The sequence below is a fragment of the Artibeus jamaicensis genome, unplaced genomic scaffold (assembly GCF_021234435.1).
Source record: "Artibeus jamaicensis isolate MK-2021 breed Jamaican fruit bat unplaced genomic scaffold, CSHL_Jam_final scaffold_1283, whole genome shotgun sequence".
NCBI classification, from domain to species: Eukaryota; Metazoa; Chordata; class Mammalia; order Chiroptera; family Phyllostomidae; genus Artibeus; species Artibeus jamaicensis.
In genome coordinates, this window is record NW_026522028.1 from 19,339,099 (window position 1) to 19,354,576 (window position 15,478).

At 39.7% G+C, this 15,478-nt stretch overlaps 1 protein-coding gene across 3 annotated transcripts in view; it reads right to left on the bottom strand.

Moving 5' to 3' along the window:
* Positions 1 to 1,631: 1,631 nt before the first annotated feature.
* MOSPD2 (motile sperm domain containing 2) overlaps positions 1,632 to 15,478 on the bottom strand; it is a 41,295-nt gene continuing 27,448 nt past the window's right edge. The window contains exons 8-15 of one of the 3 annotated variants that reach the window (XM_037157476.2): positions 14,412 to 14,536; positions 11,265 to 11,441; positions 10,551 to 10,663; positions 8,388 to 8,484; positions 7,427 to 7,523; positions 6,981 to 7,110; positions 4,727 to 4,829; positions 1,632 to 4,135 (exon numbers count right to left, since the gene is read on the bottom strand). In XM_037157476.2, the coding sequence (XP_037013371.2) occupies positions 3,998 to 4,135; positions 4,727 to 4,829; positions 6,981 to 7,110; positions 7,427 to 7,523; positions 8,388 to 8,484; positions 10,551 to 10,663; positions 11,265 to 11,441; positions 14,412 to 14,536 (980 nt within the window). In that variant the 3' untranslated portion in view covers positions 1,632 to 3,997. The remainder of the gene's footprint in view (positions 4,136 to 4,726; positions 4,830 to 6,980; positions 7,111 to 7,426; positions 7,524 to 8,387; positions 8,485 to 10,550; positions 10,664 to 11,264; positions 11,442 to 14,411; positions 14,537 to 15,478) is intronic. The other 2 variants (XM_037157478.2, XM_037157479.2) reach the window with 2 other exon arrangements.

A 15,478-nucleotide genomic window follows, 5' to 3' on the forward strand; every position in this document is an offset into this window, starting at 1 on the left:
ATTGTCAAAAATTTTTAAAGATTTTGTTTACTTTTAGAGGGGAAAGGAGGGAAAGCAATGTCAATGTGTGGTTGCCTCTTGCACGCCCCCTACTGGGGACCAGGCCCGCAACCCAGGCATGTGGCCTGACTGGGATTCAAACTGGTGACCCGTTGGTTTTTAGGCTGGTATTCAATCCACTGAGCCACACCAGCCAGGCCCCAGTTGTCACATATTTAAATGTGCAAGAGATCAGTCATACTTTGCATGGTAGGGCACATGATGAGTAGGGTAGAGAAAGGGAGAAAATGTTTGAACATTACAGGGAGGTCATTTTACTCACCGTAAGACAAAACTATTATGAAGATGTGAAAGATCCTATGGCTTATGTGATATTTTAATTGAATTGTTACAAAACTCAAGGGGAAACAGTTATAGGGAATGTTGCGAGATCAATTCCACGTGTATGGTGTTTTGAAGGGGTTGTGGTTATAATGGGAAGAAAACATCTGAGCGCATCTTCCTCAGACTGGAAGGGATCCTCCTTCACAGGAGTCAAGGTGGCCGAGCATTGACAGCATCTTAGGTGTGTCCCTTGGCCTAGGCGGCAGAATTAAGAGTGAGGTGTTAGGAAGGCGAGGTAGGGAGTACAAAGCAGGGTGGCGTTTGGAGAACTGAGGTTTGTCTTTGAATGAGGTGGGATGAGGAGGGAGATCAAGTCGAGAGAGAAAGTTCTGGGATGCTGGGCTGGAATGAGGTGGAGGAAACAGCAGCAGAGCAAGGCCAACCTTTTCCAGCCCATTAAGGGCTGCTTTAATGCACTATGTCCTGTCACGCTTCCATCTGTCCCATGAAGCAGTACTATGCTTATCAGATTCACTCGGGGACAAGGAGACAGAGGCTGCAAGAAGTCACTCATGTTCCCAAGTCACACAGAGAGCAAGTGGCAGGCAGTCTTACGTCGGAGCCCTCACTCCTAACCACCATTGATTGGCTCAGTTGGATCGGTTGGGAGAATTTCCTTTCTGTCCTCTTGGGCCGGGGAGAGAAGGGCAGCCCTATGCCTCTGAGGTCCCATGGTGTTGTGACATCAGCACACCTTGGGCTGCTGGCGAAAATCAAGAGAGAAAGAGCTGCCAATTGTGGGAAAGTGACTGGAGCTTTCCCAGTTGGAATAGTCCCGGCAGCTGTTCTGTTTCCTCAAAAACTGTCTTTTAGGAAAGGAGACCGCACCCGCCACAGCAGATGTGGTACCTCATGTTAGGTTACTCTAGTCTTCACAGCTCCATTTTAATTTTCTCTGACGGCTTTGTATCTCTACTTCTTCTTCTGTTTAGAAGATAAACACGTCCTATTTGTTTCAGAGGAGCAACGGCTGCCCCTTGGGCCCCTCCCTGCTTCCCCATGGAGCCCCCAGCCCCCCAGTCCAATGCTAAGTCCGAGGAAATCAGAGCTTCAGTGAACAGCAGCCAGACCCTGACCTGGGCCAGGAAGAGGGACACACTAAGGACAGGTCACCTGTGAGTGAACATAATTGCATCTTTGGAAGTGTTTGGAGCTGTCCTTACCAAAGCAAGTCTAAAAGAAATGAATGTAATCTTGGAAAGGTCAGAGTGAGCCTGAACACTGGTTTTGAGATGCTTTATCAATGAGAGACCAGAGATTTTTCCTGATGATATTTATTTCATAAATGCAATTATTTTTCTAAAACATATTAAAATAGAAAACATGTTCTTTTGATCAATTTATACAAAGAAAATACCAATATAGTAATAAAAATACTGAAAATATATGAAAAGCACCAGAACATTAGAGAAATTACACTGACAACAATTCTAGGAATATATTTTTTGCAATAGTACAATAAAGTGCTATTAAACCCAGTCAAAATTAATGGCAAGATATAAAAAGTTATGCTATTATTATGAAATTTGAGGCTAGATTTACCAGCAATTGCAGTTTTAGGCTACTTGCAGATCAAACTAATGCTATCTCATGAATGTGTTCATGCACAAATCGATTCATTTCCATCCTCAAGTGAAAACAATCTAAACCTATATGTTGGTTCTTGGTCATTTGGTCATAAAAACATAATGATTTGATTCAAAATAAAGTAATTACAGATTATTTACCAAAAATCATCATACAAATGTATTTCAATAAAAGGAAGACAGAATAAAATCAAATGGAAATATAGTGATTAATCAATACACGTACAGAAGTTTAGGCGCCTTTGATTTTATAGTGAATTTTCTGTACTTTTGCGTAGTCACATTGAACAGACACACGAATGTTAACAAGATATGTTATTAAATAAATTCAACTGCCCAGACGTTGGGGAAGCACGTGTTAGTCAATGTAGTTTTTATATGAAACATTAAAGGGACACTGTTAGGACAGTGCATTTCCAGTTTTGACTAATTATTTCCTCATTTTTTGGCCGAGGAACCAAAGGCGTACATTTTGGGATTACATTATATTAAAGCCAGGAATCTAACATGTAAGGGAAAATGCTGTGCACAGACACAGAGGGGTACTATGGATAGTACTTAGGGCGGACTGCAGTCACTTTCACGTCTGGAGTTGGCAAACTGAAACAGAAAAACCCAAGTTAAGACCAAGTATCAGACCAGTGTCCTTTTAAGGTTTGATTTCATAGGCCAGTTTTGAAGGGACTCTATTATATGCTTCTTCATAACTGAGTTTTGGAATCATCAACTTCTGCAGATGAAAGCCACCAGCAACTACATTTCAGAATACAGAGAAAATCTCCAAACACGGCTCAATCAAAACGCAAAATTCACTTTACAGGCAGACTGTTTCTCTTTCATATGAAGCAGGTTTTAGGTGTGAACCCGCGTGGACCGAAAACGGTCATGTTAATGAGAACAAACTAATCCAGCAGCCTCTGCTGCTCCTGGCAAGGAGTTTCTGTTTAGGAATCCGGGACCCCTCCTGGGTATTGCTGTGAAGAAGGCAGAACATCAGGCACGCCCCTTGGCCCTGGCCCGAAGGTTTTACAATTGATCATGAGTTATTTTTTTCACTCTTAAAGGGAGAACTGACACTTGACTTTTGATCTTCCCTTCCTCATAGATACTCCAGTCTTTTGTCAAGTTCCCTCTTCATGGCTGACTTGAACAAGAACGGAAATGGGACAGAATTATACCGCTATGAGTCTCAGACACTAACTTTCCAAAAATTTTTATCCTAAGTCCTTTCATTTAAGAACACAGGGCGAAGAGAGTGCAATAGAGGACGATCAGGTCTTTAAATAAATGAGGCGAACAGGTCAGGGGCCAGACACGGTGCACAACATGAAAGAGTGTAACAAGGAAAATCCAACCGAACTTAGCCTTCCAAATTCTACCTCATTGAGTGTTCATAAAAAAGTCCAAGGTTAATAAAAAAGGCAGGCTGTTAAGGAAGACAGATAAGAAACAAAGGCAAAAGGTTGTTTGGCATTAAATAGTTTTACATTCCAAAAGATTATTGACTAGCATCTGGAAGTAATTCTCAAAATTACAAAGTCATGATTACAGAAATTACTCTGCATGTTTTCCCCCAATATACATGTTCTATATACACGGTATAGAAAAGCTAGTAAGTTGGCTCAGCTCTAATAATCATGTCATAAAAAAGCAGATTACATTTTTTTTTTGCTGCAACAAAGCATGTTACACTTTTCAGTTCTGTATATTCACATGATGAAACTTAAGCTTTGAAGTCTTCGAATCAAAAGGAAAAAATAAGTTAGATCTACACGATGAATTTACACAATGGATAGGCCTTTATCTGTTTGACTAACTAGCTATATACTCTTATCAGTTTCTTCAGTGTTTCTTTATTTTACCAGTTTATTGTCCAGACATGTATCTGTTCCCCTCTAAACTGCCACACATTTCCTTTTAGGAAGCACAGGTATGTGACACTGTTAGTAGCGTGGTGAAGGTCTGGGCCTCCCTTTTTCCACCTAATGGATGAAAGAGCCGCGCGTGCCCTACGGAGCACCACTTCTTTAACTGTACAGCAAATAGAAGAGAGAGGTGACAAAAGCAAGCAAGAGCACTGTTAAGGAAAGCAGCAGCTGCTGGAACCAGATACAACGCTGAACTTGGTCTTCAAGCTTCCTATTGCTTTCTAGTAAACGATTGAGCTAAACAGGGAAAAAAGGATGAAAGATTTTTATCAATCAACTGTACATTAATCACGTGAATAACAAACAGGAATATAAGAAACCCACACATTTACAGGATGGGGTCCATCTACTCTGCAGACTGGTAGCTGGAAACGCAATGAGGAATTAGATCCGTTTGGCGAACAGATGCGCATCTGCTGACTCGCATTTTGAAAAGATCTAATTTTTAGTTGAGAAAGGAGCAAAGCAATCACTTCCTGGAAGTACCAAAACCAGCTACTGAAAGGGAGAGCCTTTCGCCCTCCGCCTTTTTTGAATTTAAATGCACTACGTGGTACCTTTTCCATGAGGTCGAATTCTTTGATTCCTCCCCAAAGCACCATGCGCTTTGCAACATGGTTCCTAGTTCACATTAAAATGGCCAGAGTTTTAAAAATGTTACATCTCCAAAAGTAACTCACAGCTTACCATTTCTGACTTGGCGTCCCTTCACAAAGAAGAGAGCGCTTCTGTTATGCCTATGCCGGAGGTCTTTACTGGCAGTGGGAAAGATGGATTTCTACTGTTAATTAGCATGAACAACATGTATGAGGCAGAACAAGCACTTACTTGTAGACACATATCTTCACTGGTTTTATCTGACATGTTAAAAGCACCGTCTTTTAAGGTGAGAGTGTTTGGTTTACTGTTTTCAACAATGTGGCATCTTAACCTATGACAATCCAAAGGAAACATAACTCCTTAAAATTTTTAATTTTAATAAAGTAAACTATAGCCTAGGAACCCCCCCATAAGAAGTATATGTAACAAAGGTGAAAATACTCCTTCCTCCCCCCGGATTCAGCAAAGGTGGCAGCTCAGTGCATATTTTTATCTTTGAAGTGGACAAAATTCACCGCCCCAAAATGTTTTGAGCTGTTTTTTACTAAAGAAACAGCAGACACCAGAAACGCTCTGAAAACCAGGGAGTTCCCCTTTTGTAAGAAAGAGTTACATTTATAAGGGAAATGTCCATTTTTCAGGCTCTCTCCCTCCCTGTACCAGAAAGAAGACTAAACCTCTAGAAATTCTTATCGACGGAGAAAGCATTGACCCAAGTCTACCTAAGGGCCTTACTCTTGTCTGCTGTGCTTTCCTTGATAGCCCCCATCTCTGGCTACTTTACCCCAGCACGTGTATCTTTAGGTGGGGATGGTACTGAAGGTGGGAGCTTGGGCCATGTGGGGGAGTTTTACTGTCTCTGGGTCCCTCCCATGCATACAGGACAATATACATGTTTTAAACTTCTGTTTTTCTCCTGTTGTCTATCTTCGACTGGTGGGGAGGAGACTCAGCCAAAAAGGTTGAAGGGTAAAGCAAAATTATGTTCCCTTCCCTACAGTTTGGTGAGCGACTATGGGACCTGCTCAGATGCCACACTGGCTTGGGAGCCTGCAGGCTGGATCCTGGAAAGTCAGCAGAAGCTGGTGCAGCGGTAAGAATTCTCACCCAAGTCAGCTCTCCCAGATGTCACTCCAGTGCCAGGCTGAGAGGGGAAGGTCCTTGTGCCCTCTTTTCAAATTTAGATTAGAAAGAGAAATATTTGTGCGAACTAGTTCTCGCGGGGTCCAGTGATTTGGGGAGAGATTTTCGTTGAGTGCTCTTGTTTTTCACTGATCCGCTTTCCTGCCAGAGATGCTCACCGTTTTCTTTTCATTTGTCAGAAGGAGAAGAATCATAGGCATAATGAGGTGTTCCTTTGGTCTAGTGCTATGTCTGGAGACCTTGGCTTTGGGACCAGTAAGAATATTTTCTCTGGAGAGATATAAGCATGTGGCAGCCAGCTGAATAGCTCGGAGATCCAAGACATAAAGTGACAAGCAGCTTCTTTTTTTTTTTTGTCTGACCGTGCCAGTTCCAGGGGAGTTTGTCATCAGAGGTCCCAGTCCACATGGGCCTTTGTTGTTTCACCCTTCCTTGCCTTGTAAGTGCTGGAAAAGGCCCACTCCAGTGAGCAGCCGCCTCGTGCAGATTAGTGAGTCTGTGACTGGAGGCATCTCACTTTCTTTTGGGAAACTGGAGACATGTTTGCACTAGACCGTTTTTTATGGCCTGAGACAATGCAAGTTGGCTTTCCAATGCTAACCCTGGGAGTGAACTTTCTGATCTTGTGAGGACTGTATCTGGTGACCCCTCTTTTGGGATACCTCTTGCGTCCATGTTTAAGCCATAAAAAGGCTTACTGGTGTGAGTTGCTATTGAGATTAATGTAAGAGCCTACTCATCAATGGCAGGTGACAGATCCTTTCCATTGGAAATTTTTCTGTGTTTGAAAAACATTTTTAGGGTGCTGTCATCCCAAACAATTGTCTCACTGTGTTTATGGAAAGACCACATTGAAAGGAGGACAGAGGGATATGGTGATGTCCCTAGCATTAGGGACTTCCTTAGCAAGATGAAATTACAAGGCTCTTCTCACCTCTGCTTTCACAAGGAGTCTACGCAATTTAGAGAAGAGTTAGAAAGATCAGTGCTCACTCTGTGCCTACCCACAGGGCCCTTGATGGGCTGCTGAGTCATATTCTTCCCACCCATTGACTGTACTGTAGTTATCAGACAAGATCTGTGTTGTGACACATCCAGATTCTTGCACTGGCCTGAAAGCCAACGTCTGTTGTCAGCAACCACCTTGAGAAACTCCAGGCCTCCTCCTTCCCGGAGAGAATGAAACTCACTTCCACAGCCTCGCAGAACTTGGCCCTTACTACGTGCCTTGGTGTCTGCCAAACTCTAGAAGGAAACTATGCCTGCCTAGCCCATGTAGGCACCTTTCTCTCTCTCATTCTCCCCAGCGCATTGGGATGCCTGTGAGTAGACACTATACCTGTGCTCCATCACTTTGTTCCTGGGGACTTCTTTCCAGAACTGAGTCAATTCCGCCGGGCCCGTGCCTGACGACTGCTCCATTTCTGCAGCCATTATCAGAAACCGGTCCTGGGCAGACACGGTTAAACCTGCATTCCAAAAGGGCAGCTTATTATGTAAACAGGAATCTCGACAATGGATTAGATATGTGGCCTGAGGCAGTATTCTAGAAGAAAAATTAGAGATAAGGCTATGGAACTACCTTAACAAAAAAGTTCTAAAAAGGAGGACTTCCTTTTTGGGGTTTGATTTCAACTGACATCCGTTTCAACAATTTTACGCGTTCAAGAACAATGAAAGCTTATTTAATGGTGGGAAGGACTTTAGAGACCATTTGCCTATCTCCTTTTACATATGGGAAAATAATGCCCACAGTGCAGTGGCTCTCGTCACGTGACAACTCACCCCCGTGGGGGGACACAACGATATCCACCGATGCACCAGGGTCACAGCTGCTGTTGCTCGGCTTGACTCTGTATTTTTCCGGAGCAGTTGTTCGCACCTGTGTATAAACACAGCAGTCACATGGTAACCTTGATGCTTCTGGGGGGAAATGGCTTAAAAAGGGTTTTAACAAAACCAGCAGTTAATAATCACCCAAACTGATAAACTTCGGTGATTATGCACAGAATGTATTTTTCCCCGCCACTAGGAAAAAAGCGTCTCAAGCTAATTAAAGAATATTTACTCATCTTTTAAGGCCAATTGTCACTTAGCCTTCCTCTTAAATAAAATAATTACTCTGTTTCTGTGAAATATCATCTGCTAAGCACCTGAATTTCAGAAGGCAAATTAAAAAAACTGTACATGTTACAATACTGTACAGAAATTTAAAGAACAGCAGATAATTAAATGGTATCCAGACATCCTAGTGGTTAAATTTAAATTCAATGGATGGTTTAAGGAAGCAATGCCTATAATATGGGGTGGTGATGGACTCGGTCTTCTAACTAGTGATGCTCAGTATCAGGTGAGTACCCAGTATAAACTAGTACCACTGAATATGCTACACTGGGAAGAAAATGCATATTTGATTTTATAGTTTTATTTTTTACTGTTATTAAGAATTATTCATGTAATGAAGAATGATTTTCCGTGGGTTTCTTATTTACAACAGATGTTAAATCCTGGGATTAATTTATGCATTAGCCTATTACTGCAAATAAAATATTAAAATATAGATCCCAGGAAAAATTTCAGATAAGCTATCCCACATGGGTAGAACTAGAAGGCAATATAACATGAAAAGATTATAAATGAAGCCATTGTGCAAGTTCAAAATGATCACCCTTTCAATGAAAATGTCTAAAATCACTTGCCATGTCAAATTTTCACACATAATTTATCCCATCTTTCAGAAATGTACCTTAAATGCCACTACGTTTTTGGTTACATTTGTCAACACTATTAAAGTTTTCTTCTCTCCAGATTCTGCACTTCCAAAATACAGTTCTTCTGCTGGGCTAAGTGATGAAAAAAACATAAAGCATTTGCATTACTCAGAATACGTGACAATTTTGATCTAGCTTGAAGAAAAACATTTGGTTAATATTTTATGCACATTGGTATAAAGGCATTTTATCAAAAAGAAGATTACAAAATAATTATCTAATATATTTTGTATTTTAATCTTACTGATTCAATGTATGGTATTTAAAAAGTCCTATGTTTTTCCCAAGATCAAAAGCAAAATAAGAAGGAACAGAGAGAAAGAGAACTAGGAAGATTATGCATTAGTCCCATAATTAGCTCCAACTTAAGGTACATTTACTTAAACTCTTTAGGTTATAGATAATAATCAAAGCAGAGAGAATTGCTGCTTTAGCTTCATCTAATTACAAAGAGATTACAATGGGCCGTATTCTTATACACCAACCGAGAACAGCATAATTTAAGAAGGAAGATCATTAGAGATGTATTCAAGTAACGGAATCATTTCTTACTAATACGGGCTTTTTCTTTGTAATAGGGAAGAAGAAACAGAAATAAAAATATCTGGGGTGAGAAGTGCAGGAAGAACTTGTCGAGCAGTAAAATCAGAGTGTCTCAAAATGCAAATTTTACTATTCTTGACCTCTGTAATGCCTGTGACCTAAAATGAAAACAACAAAGACTTCAGCAAAGTTTGTTTAGTTTAGTTAACCACTGGCCAAATTGCATCAGGTGCCTGCAAACAATGGGGAATGTTTTTGTTTTTAGATAAAAGGGTGAATTCGTCATATAGCTCTGCAATGTGCCCCTATCAGAGATGTTTATTCATCTAGAGAACGCACATGTTCAAGGAAGCGCTGTCCCAGGAGGCTTTTGCCCAGCTTTGGAGAAGTCAGTAAATGGAGAAGGGTTGCTGGGTTTTCTTTTTGGACTCGATCTGAAATGTGCCTCAGAAAAGACAGGGCAGCTTTGGATCTCAGATCCGCTCTCAGTAACCAGCTCAGTAACCGTGAGAGGCTCCAGGGAGGCAGACCCAGGCTGGGTCCTCAGGCGCGTGATTTTCCTGGGGAGGAGGCAGAGAATGGCAGAGCCCCAAGTTCTATTTCGGCTTTCTCCCTGCCAGGCTCTTCTGGCCCTACCTTGATATTTATAACCCAGGACCTACATTTTTGACAGGCCTCCGGTGAAAAAACAGAGGTGTAACTTCCAAACCAGTTGAAGGACAAATGGGGAACAAACTCCAAAGAGGGAAAATGGCAAAGAAACACCATGGAAAACAACACGCATGTGCATTTCTGCTTCTCTCCCCCCACCCTTTCTGCCTCTCTCTCTCTCTCTCTCTCACCCTCTCATGCACACAACAAACCCAAATGTAACAGTAATCAAGACATGTTGTAACACACTAATCTTGTCAATGAGACAGTCTCAGATTCAGTTTTTAAAACTTTGGCCATATTCATAACAGACATACCTAAAACAGTTACACAGAAGGTTTCACGTACAGGCATAGGAAATGTGATAGTAGCTCCTCATTAAAGAAAGATGGAGGGGCAATATTAGCATAAGGCTAGACAGATTTACCAACCAAAAGCATCATTAGTGAGAAAGAGCTCTTTATGTCATGATAAACAATCCTGCATCTTTTGAATTGTATAACCTAGAAACAATAGAGATGAGCTCAAATTTGGCCTCAGGAAAAAAAACTCCAATTTTTCTGATCCAGCTTTTGGAAAGTCAAATGGGTAAATACCTACATTTCAGTGTTGTTTCTGGCATCTTTGAACTTGTGCAAGTCTGACAGTATCAGTCAGCTGAGAAAAATACATGCCATTCACATTAACTGCTAATATATGAATATTCACTTTTATTACCTGATACGGTATGAGGGCCTTTTAAACACACTCCACAGAATAAATAACAGAAAGGTGGCTAAAAATATCTACGATGTCTGGAAAACTAAGGCGAGTCTTCGGATAACTCTGAATTTTGGGTTTCTCCAGTTTCAAAAACCGTATAGAAGTTTCCTTACTTTGCAGTTCCCTTCAAGATGATGAAAATATGTTACAAAAGCAGAGCTAATAAAATCTCCCACTAATACCTGATGTGTAGTAAGGGTCCTTTAAACACACTCAATGGTTTCTTGAAAGCTTTTATCTTGGAATCAACTTTTTCATTTTCTTCTGCTTTGGAAGTAGGTTCGCTTAGGTTTATCTAAAGACAAAAGAAATCGGGAAGAAAGAAAAGATAAAGAAATTTAGTCTCATACTTGACGGTTGGGTAGGTCATTAGGATGAAAGTACACATTATATTGAATCCATCCAAATGATAACCTTTAACATAGCTTTATTGTATCTCAATTATATATTTAATATATATTAACTTTACATCAACATAATTGAGCGCCTACTATAAATGTCACTGTGGAAAATAGAACATGGTCCCTCCATCCCCCTTAAGAGTCTTTCAATTTGTTGTAATGATAATGTATTTATCTATCAAGGCCCCAATTACAACATGACAACTAAGTGCTTTTTAAAATATGAAACAGAGAGGAAGCATATTGAGGCAATGTTTTAATGACTTTTATTTCAGATAAAGAGAAATATTTTAGGAAAAACAATTCCTTCCAGGTGCATTTTGCCAATTCTCATACAAAACTGGAGTCGGCCCACCTGAGCCCTCTTTTCTTTTTACGCGCAAAGATGCAGAAGGACGGACAGGTAAGAGAATTACCTCCAATTACATAGCAAGCTATTAGAACAGGGGCTAGGTTACAGTTTTCGACTCAATTTCACTTTATGCTCAAAGTCACCTTTTTCAGAAGTGATGTTTGTTCCTCATTGGAAATTGTTTCCAAGGTGTCTTTGCCATCACTTTCTATGTCTTCCTTACTTGAAGCTTCATCCTCACTGGCAATAGGCCCGTTTTCACACAGTGGCGTCTGAAAGTCATCATCGACTAGTGGCGGATAGCTGTACTTGAAAGGATCCTAGAAGAAAAGAATTTAGGGTCAGCCTGCTAAAGGGTGGGCAGAAAAACAACTGTCTCAGTAAAACTGAAATCCAATCCTTTAGCCAAGAAAACTGACTGAATTGGACGGTGGGACTTAACCAAAAGGGAAAAAGCAATCAGTGGTGAGGGACAACTGGCCAGCCATCTGTGGAAACAACCAAGCTGGATCTTTAGCTCATTCTTTACACCAAAAAGAATTTCGGGTGGATGAAAGCTTTAAGATGCCTGCAAGTATGTGAATTTATTTTTTAAAACTATGTAAGGTCCAGAACAACACACAGGAGGATTAAAAAAGAAAAATACAGCCTGCCCTGGCTGGTGTGGCTCAATGTATTGAATGTCAGCCTGTGAACCTAAGGGTCGCCAGTTTGATTCCCAGTCAGGGCACATGCCTGGGTTGCAGGCCAGGTCCTCAGTGGGGGGGCATGTGAGAGGCAGCCACACATTAATGATTCTCTCCCTCTCCTTCTTCCCTTCCCCTCTCTAAAAATAAATACAATCTTTTAAAAAAATTTTAAAAAAAAACCTAAGCAGGGATAGCCTTTCTAACCATAGCACAAAACCTAGAAAGCATGCAAATACTGATAAAAATTGGGCACATTTTCCTAAAAAGGCTATAAACTGGGAAAATATGCATCACACATATCAGAAACAAAAGACAGCTTTTGTTAATATACACAAATCAACAAGGAAAGAATAACACAACACAACAAGGAATATAGGAATGACACAGTTCATTGAAACAACGAAGACTGCCTTTTACATCATTAAAACATGCTCAGCATCACTCACAACAAAAGAAATGCAAATCAATACTGTCATGAAATATTTTCCCCCTGGGACTGTCAAACATGAGAATACACAGTGTTGGCAAGAATGGGGTTCCAGCCTTTTCATGTGCTATTGGTAAATGGACACAATCTCTTTAAGAGGGAAATTGGCAACAGTTATGGAAATTAAACACTAGACATACCCACTGACCTGATGATTTTACTTCTAGACATATACCCGTGCACCAAGAGTTATTTACAAGATAATTACTGCAGCACTATTAGTAATGGCAAAAGATTAGAAAATAAGTAATGTACCTTTAAGAGAGAATGGATTAAATAAGTTACGTTACACCTACACAGTGGAATGTCCTGCAAGGGCTTAATGAATTGGGTCGATCTCTGTGAATCAATATGGTATAAGCTAAAAATAAATGCTGTAAAAAACACAACATTATATATATGGTATGGGACCACTGTGTAAAACAGTACAACAGAACAGTGTCTCTGGAAGGAGTGCGCACTCCAGGAAAGCGCAGCCTCCAGACAAAAGCAGTGAGTGGCAACCTGGGGAGGGAGATGCACTTTTCACTACACTGTTTCACGTTCCCATCTTTGGTATTGTCTGCTGTTCTTAAAAAAAAAAATCACATGTAACTATTACTTTCTGAAAACAAAACAAAAAAAATTGTGAAAAAATAGTAGTCTTAACTACAATTTTGACTACAATCCTGAAGAAATATACCACTTAGAGAAGGGAAACAAAATCACCTGTTATACCTCTAAAAATAAACATAAATTTTACTGAATGCTATCAATTTTAAGATACAACAATTCTATGGGAAAACGATAAAAATGACAAATCAAATCCCCTTTTGAACTAAAAGTAGTACTTGAAATGAAGCATACACAGGTTTTTCTAGGTTAAAATATGACTCTAATGCTTCAGGAGTAGGAAAGCAGCAAACTTCAAATTACAAATATTAGTTCAAGTTTTTTAAAAATCAAAGATAACAAAGGACATACCAGCTTTTCATCTTGCTATCCCCTTGGTTCTGGCTGAGTACAATTTTGCCAGGAGGGCAATAAACAAGGTAGATTATAAAAATCAAATAAAAATATTATTAATCAAGCTAACCCAAAGCATAACAATTCTATAGGTTTCACAATTTATAAAGTCATACATCACAATATGTTTCACTCTTACACAGTCTTAAGAATTTAACACATACCTATTTACTCCTGGTCTCTTATTTGTAAGTAGTGAAATCATTTCTAAAACTGTTGAGAGTACATATTATCTTTTAAATTAAAAAAAAAAGAACCCTGGCTGGTGTAGCTCAGTGGATTGAGCTCGGGCCTGCGAACCAGACAATTGCGGTTCGATTCCCAGTCAGGGCACATGCCTGGGTTGCAGGCCGGTTCCCTGCAGGCCAGTTCCCAGAAGGGGATGTGCAAAGGGCAACCATACATTGATGTTTCTCTCCCTTTCTCCTTCCCTTCCCCTCTAAAGATAAATAAATAAATTTAAAAAAAAAGATTGTCTGATAGTAAACAATTAGAAGCAAACCAAAGACACACCAAAAGGAAACCAAATACCTAATGGTTATTAATGAAATAATTTATGGTTCATCTCTAGACACTGGATACTATGCAGCCAGGAATAAGAGTAAGACTGTGCATTGCATGTGGATTTGGAAAGATCTGTGATGCGTGTTGTAAAGCAAAAAGCGGGATACACAATAGTATTGAAACTTCTACACAATAGTATTGAAACTTCTACTATGGGTAGAAGGAAGGATTACATATACTCTGTATCTGCTTATACGCTTATATGTATATTACATATACTCGACAGTTGCTTATACAGGCAATAGAGATCCCTGGAAAGAAATATAAGAAGGGGAACTGGGGTGGGGAACAGGGTGGCTGGGATAGCAGCAGATTTACTGAATACTGCTTTTTACTGAACACTTTTCAGGTTAGAAGCATTCAAAAATAGCAATCTAACAACTGGAACACTTGAAAAGTGTAACCCTGCTTGCTCTTTTGGGGGATCTGTGATCTCTCTTTGGATGCTATGACATTGCTTTCCCCTTTTCTCTGAGGAAAGAATACAGCGTAACGTGCCATGACCCAGTCTTATTTTAGAAACAAGTTTCAAATGGTATACTTACAGTTCCACCCATGTGGGGAGGCAGGTATTCTACACTGACATAGTCTTGGACTTCATTTTTACTTGTAAACTTCAACAAACTCACTGCTTCTGGGCCAAGCCAGGATTTTACAATTCTGAAGGCAGCTGAAGAAAAAAACAGTCACTTTATTAAATTCTTTTCATTCTTTCTCAGTTAATTTACTGTTGGCACTAAACCAGGTCTTCAGTTTGGGGCTAAAATTTGTTCATGTGGTTTTGACATGAATTTCTTTAATGACTCATGTTGAGCATCTTGTCATGTGTTCACTGCCATTTGTGTATCTTCTTTAGAAAAAAATGTCTATTCAAATCTTTTATCCCTTTTGATTGGGTCATTTTATTGTTGCATTGTAAAAGTTATTCATATATTACAAACACAAGTCCCTTATCAAATATATGATGCGTAAAGACTTTATTTCATTCCGAGAGCTGTGTTTTCACCTTCTTGATGGTATTCTTTGGAGCACACAAGTTTTAAATTTTAACGAGGTCCAAAATATATTTTTTTCTTTTGTCACTTGTAGTTTTTTGGTGCCATATGTAAGAAACCACTGCCTAAACGAAGGTCATAAAGGTTCCCTCCTATGGTTTATTATAAGGGTTTTGTAGTTTTAATTCCTATATTTTTGTATATGATGGGAGGAGGTCCAACTTCATTCTTTTGAGTGGAAATGTTCAGTTGGTCCAGTATTAAAAAGACTATTGTTCCCTCCACTGCATTGTCTTGGCACCACTGTCAAAAACCAATTAACCATCAATGTCAGAGTGTCTTTTTGGGCTCTCAATTCTATTTTATTTATGTATCTATCCTTATGTCCACACCACAACATCGTAATCACTATAGCATGGTAATGAGTTTTGAAATCAAGAGTGTGAGTCCTCCAATTCCATTGTTCTTTTATTGCTCTGGATCCTTTGCATTTGTTTCAATTTAAGGACAAGCTTGTCAGTTTGTCAAAAAAAAAAAAGTCAGCTGGGACTCTGACATGGGCTGCATTGAATATGTTGATCAATTCAGAAAGTACTGTCATCTTAAAAATATTAGGT